We start from the raw sequence: 11,034 nt of genomic DNA, 5'->3' as shown, positions 1-11,034 counted from the left end.
TTTTTTTTTTTTTTTTTTTTTCCTCCCCCCTCTTTAAAAGCTTGTACTGGCAGAACAGGAACATTCTGGCTTGACACAGATATTGTAACGATAGAAAAAGGAAGGTAGATCTAAAAGGACTCTTAAGTGTATCTGAATACCTCCTAACATTTACATGTTGAAAAGGAAGGCAAACATAACCAGGACTAGTAGAAGAATTAGGATTCAGCAAGTATTAGCAGTAATGGATCAATCCATTTTCTTATTTACACTCTGTGCAGCACAACTGAAGTTGATGACCTTGCAAGGATATATCTACAGGGAAAATGTGGCCGGGTGTATAAACACTACCAAATAATTGTGTTTATTTGAAGCATCCTACAGCCTTTTCATCTGCTGAGCCACAAACTGAAATCACAACGTTTCATTTAGGTTCAATTTATGCAAATTATGGCACATCGTAGAAGATAAGTACATATTTCTAATCTGATACAAAATGATCAACTTACATCAGAATTAAATCTCAGCTGGCAAATGTTGCATGATATGATTTGCTTTCTTCGATGAGGAAGAGGAACCCCAAACGTATGATTTATTACAGCTTTTTGAATTGGGTCCATCTGTAAAGAGAAAAGAAAAAGAAAAGCTTTTGCTGTTCCACTGTAAATTATGTTATCTATAATCTCAGAACAGATTCTGCAACATGCCATATCATACACCACACTACAGAAAACTACTATTTTTCTTTGAAAATTAATATTTCTTCTTCACACAGCTTTATGAAGAAGTAATACAGAGAGGGACAAAGAAATGTGTCATTAGCTATCTTGAAATATATACCCTTAGTTCAAATCTATATGCACCAATCTACAGAAGAAAGCTAAAAGCTGAACAAGTTTACCTATCAAAACACCAGTTTATGTTTTTATACCATAGAAAAGCTAGCTCACCAAATGGAACAAGAATATTTTAAATAAAATTACTAAGAAAAGGATCAATGGAAATGTGAAAGAATATTATATACAAATAATTCCAGAATAACATACAATATCTCAGTATTCTGAAAAAAAAAAAAATATTCAGGAACCAATAAATTAATATTTTCCATAAAACAAATTCTACACAATCTATGAAAATCCCAAACCACTAAAGATTGTTTTCACAGTCATTTAGAAGAAACTATTTTGAATAAACCTTACTTTAATTTTTACTTTCATGAAAAATATTATTCTGAACTAACCTCTACCAGAACCCTGATCTGGCAGTGTCTGGAAGTCACAGTCCCATAAAAAAATGTACCGTTTTGGCAGAGAATTTATCAAAAGCTATTCAAGATACATTTTATAGGGAGGATTGAAATCCACTTCCTCAAATTCATTGGTCAAAATTAATATTTCTTTTTCACAAGAAGCATTTGACAGATATTTTAAAAATCTAGTAATAGCTTTACAGTAACTTGGTAAAACCACTGATAGTTGTTATCTTTAAATTGTATTGTTAAAAATTCACAGATGCAAATACAATTAATTGCCTAACTCTGATGCTAACCAGTATTCACAAAGCATAATGTGTATGTGTCTTGAGAAAAACAACCTTTTTCTATGTTCATGTCCCCATGATTCACTTTTTTCTAGTCTGTCAGCAAAGAGTTATTTGATAAATAAAGAATCAGAGCTTTTCCTTAGGGTAATCAATTATTCATGGAAGCTGTAATGGTAGACAGTCATGGCCTCTATTGCAGTGAATCCAGAACAGATCACTACAGAAATTTTGCATCACCTGACAGCTGTTCAGTGTCAGATATGAAATAGGCCATTAAACTAATTCCTGTTGAAAAGAAATTCAGAATGGTCAAAGAAAGGAACAAGGAAAATGGCAGAGCTTTACAGAAAGGTTTGGAAGAAGTGCTCAGTTTGATCATCCTTTTCAATTAGGTGTGAAAGTGAAATACCTCATACATTTGTGCAACCACCAGCATAAAAGAACACCGATCCCACATAGAAACTAGGGACACCACTGTAACATAACCCCAGAATAACACCGATGGCTAAGGTCAGAGTATATCAAGGTCTGAAACACTACAGTATGCTGTGTAAGACTTTCTGCAGTGATCAAACCATGTGTTAGGGGCACTCAGTAACACAATATTGAAAAAGTCCATGGTCCAAAAATACTGTTGTATAGACCAGAAAGACTACCACCACACAGGAAAGGAAATAGTAACAGCTCTTCTTTGCCCACCTGCTCCACTACTCACGAAGTGACTTCTTATGCTAGCAGAACCAATAGACCTGTATCCTGTGATTTTCAACACTCAGACGCAACCTGGTCTTACTCAATGCTATTCCACTGCTGCTGAAGTTTGGAGAAATCTAGCCCAAATTTCTAAAGAAATTTAGGCACTGTTCCCTTCGCTACTGCAGGTCTAAAATACTTCGGGAAACCAGAAGCCCAGGTATAGGAATAAGCCAGTACATGGTAACAAAAAAATGTGCATTCTTTGATTCAGTGTAACTGTTGTCACATTAACCACAACCGAGAGACAATATTAGTTTAGCTTTGTGTTAACATGTTAAACTCTGACATTATCTCACAAGTGCCATAAGTGAAGAAAGACAACAAATAAGCTCTCTAAGGGTTATATAAAAGGTACCCCCATGGTTCCTAAAAAGGAACAAGTAATTTTTTTCAGTTGGATTTACTTATCTTATCGAGGTTGCATTTTTGGGGGAACTGATGCTTACATATTGAGAATGAGACAAACAATTTTTCAGAATTGACAAGAATCATGAATGAGTGGAATAGTTGGTTTGGGTTTTGTATTAAATTTTATTTTGGTCTCATGGAAAAATGTGTTGTTTCTCTCCTAATCACTCCACAGATTTTCTCTTGTTTATGTGCTGATACAGAAATCCATCTGCACACTTCTCTTTCTCTTTCGAAAGATGCAGGCTCCTAGATATACTGCTACATGGCCTCATTGTGAACTGGATGATTTGTGTTTGTTGCTCTAAATGAAGAAGTGTTCTGGATAGCCTCCAAGTTGATTAAGAAAAGCTGTTTCAAAGTAAGAAACCCTTCTCTGCCAATTGCTCTTTGATACTGCAAAGCAGAATTAAACTTCAAAACTTAGCCCCAGATTCTAATAAAGTTGGGGCAGAATGCTGTAGTGGTATTTGATGTTATTATCTTTTCCTGGAGATTTCATTCGTGAAACACCACCAATCCATAAATTTCAAATAAACATCCAAAAGCACCAGATATGCCTCCAGAACTTTTATGCAGGAAATTTGAGAGACGTAATGGAATACCTAGGTGCAGATGATAAGCACTCAGATCTCACAGACGCTGGAAGACAGAGAGGAGCCCTGCTGAGAGTCAGAGGAACAAAGAGACGCAGCTGATTGCCAGAAAATAGAGAGCAACGATTGCAGGAAAGTATAAAGAGGGAAATAATATCATGTGGCTGAAGTAATCAGCAAGTGGTGAGATACTTAGCCGAATTTCCAAGCTCACTGAATGTTACTAATTGCACAGATAAATTGTATTCCAACTTACGTAAGTAATATTTGCTTTCAAAATACAAGTTATCATGATAAACTTTGATAAAATACGCTTTTTACTCATTACTAGTGCTATATTACAAATGCTGGGGTTTTATTTTATTTCTTAGATACAATTGATTTAATTTACTCCCATTTATAGTGAAGGACAGAGAGGTTTGCAATTCACATGAAAGATTATGATTCAGCTGTCAGAGCTGTGCAGGAGAGCAAGCTTTGCAAGATGCCCCTTTACTTCGTCTCACCAATGTATTTGCACTGTAAGTTACCACAAAAAGAGGGTGATCTGCCCTGTGTTTGCTTGTTCTCTACCTTTTGCTTTTCTACTACCCAGTACTAGGTATATCTTACTATGTAATGCAGACTGTGTCACAGTTTCGCTTGTGGTCAGTCTAGGGATAGCACTGTCACATCCCACTCAGACGAGGGGGACAAGTGACTCAGATTCGCAAATCCCCAATTGGAGCGGACAACAAGTCTCCAAGTCCAAGCATTTATTAACTACCCACAATGTACTAATTGAACACACGATAATTGGCTAAGTACAGAGCAAGTTGTGGCGAGGAATATAATATGCCTTGCATTTCTTAATGGAAAAAGGAAAAGAGGGAGATAGAGGGAATGGGGGAACACAGATCACCGGTCTGGGTTCCTGCGCTGATCCTGCTGGCGAGTGTTCCAGGAGGCGGCTGTCTTTTTTTGCTGGCATCAGTCGTCTTCACTTCACTGCTCTCTCCAGACGGCCGGGGGGGCAGAGGGGGGGCAGAGAGAGAGACAGAGAGGGGGCCCTTTCTTCTCCCCTTTGATTTATACCCACTTTCCTTGGGTCCGTCCCCTAGGTCAACCCACAGACCTACATATCCCATGTACAGGGAGGGGTAAGGTGTTTCATGGGATGATGTCACTAGCATGATCATGACAGCCCTCGTTAGCATATTGAGGGGTGTTAACTTTAATATGCATTTCGTGGATAATGAAGCAAAGTTCATTCACCAGACACATGGCCCTTGAAATTTGCCCAGGTGCCCCAGAGGAGAGCCGTCCTGTCTCCACAGGGCTCTCTCCCCCAGATACATCGGGCAGCCTTATCAGCTTCGACCTCCACAGAATGCACCGTGTGACTCATAGTTTTGTCTTGCAAGTGTTTGAGGCATTTCTTCAATCAGCCTCAACTTTTTATTTCCCAGATTGTTTGTCTTAGTTTCTCACAGGCCTGGTTTCTCATCAGATTCACTGCAGACAACAATGTAACTGTTACTTTGAGCAATGAAGACAAATATGAAAGGCTTTCATTTGGTTAATTTTTGCTTTCAATACATAAAATGCACAGCAATAATATAATCTATGTTTTAATTATTCGAGCTGAAACCTGTGGTAACATGATATTATTTACTTTCTTTGATCAAATACTGTATTCCCTTCCCAAGATCTTCAGGGGCTTGCCATGCTTCAGCAAAATCCAGGCTTAAACCAAGGGCATTGGCAGAAGGTGGCCCCCCTTACTCCACTTTCTTAGCTTTGACCTTACTGTAGCCGCATTCTTCTTTGTTCTTGAGCTTACAATAGAGTACAAAAGAGCTCTTTATTTTGTGGACTTTGGATGAAAGAACCAGCCGTTGCATTAACTTTTCTGGATGAAACATCTACCATAAAATCACCAAGAAGTTGACCCATGACATCCTCTGTTATCCTACCCGCCTGGGCAATTTTTCCAGAATCACCAATTACCATAGCAGCTATCCTTGAAGACCTTCTGTAGTGAAGTCTCCATCTCATGAAATTTCATTAGGTATCTCCAGAAGGCAGAACCTGGGCTGGTAAATTTTACCTACAGAGAATTTCAATCTTTTGGAAACATAAATTTTACATAATTTCTACAAATAATTACTAAGTGTTGTTTTGTTGGTGTTTTTTTGTTGTTTTTTTTTGTAAAGAATTTTTTTATGCTGCAGCTGAAATGCAAACACATAGCTCTTACTGAATTCCACCAAATTTTTAATACATATTTTTAATTAGTTCTTTTTATGTGACTTCTTATCCCAGAGGTGTAAGAGTATGCCTAAGTTAAAAACAACAAACCAATAGCAAAGGAAAGCATGCAAGTTTGATCCACAGAGGCTCAAATCACAAAAGGGTATAAACTAAAGGTAGCTATTTTTATTTTTTTAGTTCTGCATTAAAAGCAAGGGGCATGACATGAGCATTTCAAATGCTTGAGGTTGACAGTAAACTAATGGAATTGCACTGCTGTCTATAAATAAAAGCATCCAGGTCAAAGGATGAAGATAATGTCGATGCTCAGAACATATGGCAGGCCTAAAACAATCAAATAAGTAAGAAAGTATTTTTACCTCAAAGCCAAGGAAATTAGCTGCAAAAGATTGACTCAAATCACTATCGTCCTGTACTAAGAGAGCAGAAAAACCCATCAGGTCATTGAAGCTCTCGGGGAAAAATTGCTGTAGAACATTTTAGTGGTAATTTACAAAAAAATTGCCCACCAAAAGACTGACCTCCATTACTTGAATATGTAAGTGAATTCAGTGACACAGCCACCAACACCTCTCAGAAATTCTTAAAATCCAGATGCTAATACAATACAATGTTACAATGAAAATAACATTGAAGGAATGATATTCTGAGTGTGAGTTTATATGGTAGGTCTGTATTTCTACAAACACATTCAATTTTAAGTATAAAAAATTAAGTCAAACAAGCACGCTGTAATATTATTATACTTGCAGACAAGGTATTAATAATTCCACATATAAATGGAATGTGAACATCTTAATTGTAAAGTTGATAAGAAATAAAGATAACTCAGTGGCGACTCCTTTCATTCATTCTCTTATGTTCCAACAAATGGTGAAATCTGAGCATTGGAAACAGTGTAAATCCTCTACCAAACACATACACAATGCCTTACCAAGCAAAAAAGAACAAAATATTATTATCTTATCCTCCACAGTTTGTAGTTACTGTGAACTTAATCCATTTTTAAAACTTCATGATGGATAGTTTTAACACCAAGCAGTTCAAACATAAAACTGCCTACTGCATTATAATTGTGACATACTAGTAGAAACACAGAAGATCAGTTACTAAAGCTATAGGAAGCTCCTCAATCATGCAAAGCCACTGCCATTTACAGCTGAGGGACTTTTTCAACCAGAAATTTTCTCAGGGCATAATTTCACTATTTCCAATTAAGAATTGAGCAGTTCCTCTCTGATCTCAGTAGCATCAAGAATTCACAACCATTTTCCCTGCAATCATGCTGGTTAGTTGTACAAATGCAGCGATATGATATGATATATGATATGATATATGATTGATATGATATGATAACATTACATTATATTACATTACATCACATTATTATATTATTACTTATGCAGAAACTCTGATGTTTTATAGAACTGCTGGACATTCAGCTTTACACTGCCCATATAGAGTGCTCATATTATGAGCACTGCTCAGCTCAGTGGTAGCTCCTTCTCCAGGAGATACTTGGCATCTACTGCAGCTGCACATTCAAGCTGGACAAAGCATGTGCAATAGGTCTAAAACTTACAGGAAGTATTGGACCTACTAGGTGTCAAACACTGCAGTTCATTTCTGTGTGTGCACATCCATCTCAAACCTCCTGAAAGTATGAACCGTGCATCTTAAAAAAAATAAATTTGTGCAGCACATGTAGTAGGTGTAATATTTTCCAGAACTGTCAGACCTATAACTTACAATCTACCTGACGCGTTCTTAATATACTGGTGTCCAGGTCAGAAATAGAATAATTCAACAACAGCTCAGTGATTTGATCCTAAGTTTATTTGACATTCTGTATTTCCATAAGAAATACGTCCCATTGTTAGGGCTAGCAGTCAGCAGTCCTGTTTTTTTTACATCACACTAATCTGTGAATAAGAATCTTATTAACTAGCCAAAGAACACAACTCAAAAGGAATGATGGGAACAGATTAGTAAGCATAATTAAACTCAAGAAAATGAATGTTCAGTAATATTTTGGTTTCAGGTACAGGTAGAACAGTAGGATGTCAGATGCATAAAATACATGTTCTAGATGTGCTACCATGCATGGTTTAGCCTTTCACATTTACTTTATTCAGTATTGCCCTAGTAATTATGGTGAATAATTATGCAATGAACTGAACTCAGCATTACACATTTCTTAGTGTCTACCATTTCTGCTCTTATCAGTGAAACAGGGTAGAACTAACCTGATGCTTTTCATGTACATAAAGCAGAAATATTACTCAACCTAGTTAAATACAAAATACCTGCAACAACTACAGTAATGTACAATATTTGCAGAACTACTTTTCTCTAAAAAGTGGTATCTATCAAAAAGAAAACTGTAGTCACTTCTCAAACAATGTAACTGGTTTATGTAATATGAATAGTACTTCAGAATGAATTACCAAAGTAAACTTTTTATTCTCTTATTGAAATCTTATGATTGTAAGGACTTTTTTTTTTTAAATATAGATATTTAACCACAGCTTTGTCTAGTCACCTTTCTGATGTGACTGTAGTATTTCTCTATTGCTTTCTTATCTGTTATTTTTTTATTGTAGATTTTTAAACTTGGCAATGAGATGCTGAGGCAGCAGCAGTATTTCTGGCAAACTGCTTGAATATACAGAAACCAGTCAGAGCAAAAGGATTTGCATTCACGCTGGTACTGCACACAAATACTATAACCACACAGAGATTATGCAAATCCTTATACTCTGATTGTCTAATAATGGTTGTCAGTCAAAAGACAAGAATTTGCATATGCTAAGGCTGGTGAGAAATAATCACACAGTGATTATGCTAATCACACACACTAAACAACATGTGAAGGACTGTCAAACTGGAACAAATCTGTGTATGTATGTGTATGTATGCTAAATACAGAAACCCACAGTGCTAAAACAACATTAAGGTTGCAGATCATGCCCTTAAAAATGTGAAATGCCTATAAGCCTTGATTTAACACCTTTACGAATTTACATTTTTCAAGTATGTTTATGTATTTTTTTGTGAAAGATTCTGGCCTTCTCTGTTCAGGAGTTGGACAACATTCACTTAATGAGCAACTGTTCAATGCTGCGTTTTGTTCAAGGGGTTCAGTGAATCACCCTGGACCTCATTTACTGTATAAAGCTGAAACCTCTCTTCCAATGGGAATTATCTGCCTGTTCATTGGCTCTCCTAGAGTCTTCCCTGACACAGGATGCGAGTACTTCACAACTATAACTTATTTTCAAAATTTCTTTGTTAGATAAAAGATAGTATTTTCTCAGAAATTAAGAATAAAAGCATACATTAGTTCCAGTTACCCAATTTAATATACCTAATAGTACTTACTAATATGTTGCTTTTCATATGTTCACCACACAGCTTCTGACTTCAGATTCACCTGTGAAGCTGCTACACAGGCTAAATGCAGCTTTAGAGCTGCAAGCTGGACTCACAATCCATAAAGTTGTCTGAAAAAAGTTTGGGTTAAATGACTTGCCTTGCATCTCTCAAAAACTCTCCAGGGTAGTACTCAACTGGCTGTCTGGAATGGGATGGCCCTTTCTTCTTCTTCACTCCCATCTCAGTCAAAACATGTTTTCCAGTTTTTTCAACAAACAGAGCAAGAATACCATGCTGGGCTCAAACCATGACACAGAGATAATAATCTTCCAAATTACAAAACAATGATTGTTCTCCAGTGCTCTTCCAAAGGACACACAAAATTCTACCAGACCTAAAAGATCCTCCCAGAGGAGAGAAGATGAAAGGCATGTTTGTCATACTGCTCAATTATCCAGTGGACAACGCTCAATACAACAATTGCAGCATAAGAACACACTAACGTGAAACAGACCACCTTGAAAGAGGGAGAATTAGTCACTCCACTTCTAGTAGGTACTACCACAGTGCTGTGGAAAGGGGGTGGATTGTTTCTTTTCAGCTGCTCACTTAAATAAGCAGTGTCAGACAGTAAAAATATGATTAAACCTGCAACAATTGCTTAAAACAGAAAGAGATAAATGTTATATCTCTCTAAAGATATCTCAAAAGATAGCAATAAAGACAAAAACCTAAGGTTCACAAATGCCATTTGTTTTCTCAGCCTCAATCAAGAACAAAGCAAAAATAAACTCATGAGAAAAAGAACACGTTAAAAAAAGCTAAGGGCATTTTCATGTTTTGTGCTTAAGAAAAGAGCTCGGAACAAAAGGTTGGCAGGCATAATGAGGGTTACACAACAAATTCCCAATAGCATCATTCATATGTGAATGAATTTCAGAAAACTGGACCAAATGTTATAATTGGTATTTAATAATAGCGGGTCTTTCTAATCACAACAACAATAAAAGCAGGATGTATGCCAGACAGAAAACTGGCAGAGAGGCACTTGATTCACTCTTACAAGTGAATTGCTCACATGTATGAGAGTCCAAAGCAGTCTCTGAAAACTACTACACATTTTTCAGAGAAGTGACTGCGTACGTATGTATTTAAGGAGTAGGAAAATAATGCTGCATTGCAACCTTCCTGATCATGCTGCTATGTTTTTTTAGCCTATTAAAAAAATTCTTCTTATTTACCATTATTATTCCGGTGACTCCAAAGAAACCATTAAGAACTAAGGTGCAGAGGATAATTAGAAAGTTTTAAAAAATACATTCTTACCTGAAAAAGTCCAAGGAATGCTTCAGACATTATTAAAATCTCTATCAAATGTACACCTTCATAACATTTCAACACATTTAAAAATCTGTCTTAGTTAAAATTTAACACTGGAAGAAGTTACAATTTCTAACCCATACTTGCAGAACCAGATAAAAAGAGACTAAAAGGGACCCCAAGACATCATTTAATCCATACCAAGTTGAATCTTGGAGAGACAGAAATTTTTCAGATTCTCATTTTATAACTCTTTCAGAGTAAAACACTTCAACATTTCAGTTGAAACATTTACTAAATCTGGTCTGCTTGTTCAGCCACCAGGTCTCAGAAAACCCTTTACAACAATTAGAAAGTTACTGAAGATCTCTCCCGGTCCGTAAGTGGATGTCTGTTTGTCTTTAAAAATCTTGTAGAAGCATTTCACTTCAGGTGCAAATGTAGACATTTTCTTGTAGAATTATTTGACCACAGGTGCTTTTTTTCTCTCTGTTTTGTTTGGGTTTTGTTTTGGGTTTTTTTAGGTCAGTGCTGAAAAAAAGCACATATCCACTCCCTTCTCTCAGAATAAATGTTCTACTGTTCTTCTTAAGAAAATTCAAGCATATAAAACTATGTGACCAACTGTCATCATATTGCCTCACATCTTGAGACTCAAGACAATTTTATTTAAATTAATTTCATCACCAACAGTCAACACAGAAAAATAGTGTTCCCCAGACTCTTCACATATGGAAACTGAAGGTGCTACAGTTTGCACATGCATCTCAATACACCCTTAGAACAGATAATGGTTAAATATTAG

At 36.4% G+C, this 11,034-nt stretch overlaps 1 protein-coding gene across 5 annotated transcripts in view; it reads right to left on the bottom strand.

Moving 5' to 3' along the window:
• The window catches only part of ZNF385D (zinc finger protein 385D), a 443,055-nt gene that overhangs the window by 103,950 nt on the left and 328,071 nt on the right, over nt 1-11,034 (bottom strand). For all 5 annotated transcript variants that reach the window (XM_026841918.1, XM_026841921.1, XM_026841924.1 and 2 more), the window contains one exon: nt 489-599. In XM_026841918.1, the coding sequence (XP_026697719.1) occupies nt 489-599 (111 nt within the window). The remainder of the gene's footprint in view (nt 1-488; nt 600-11,034) is intronic.

The sequence above is a fragment of the Athene cunicularia genome (genome assembly GCF_003259725.1).
Source record: "Athene cunicularia isolate RWA chromosome 2 unlocalized genomic scaffold, athCun1 chr2_part1, whole genome shotgun sequence".
NCBI classification, from domain to species: domain Eukaryota; kingdom Metazoa; phylum Chordata; class Aves; order Strigiformes; family Strigidae; genus Athene; species Athene cunicularia.
The sequence above is the reverse complement of the archived record's forward strand: the minus strand, read 5'-3'. Positions and strand labels throughout refer to the sequence as shown.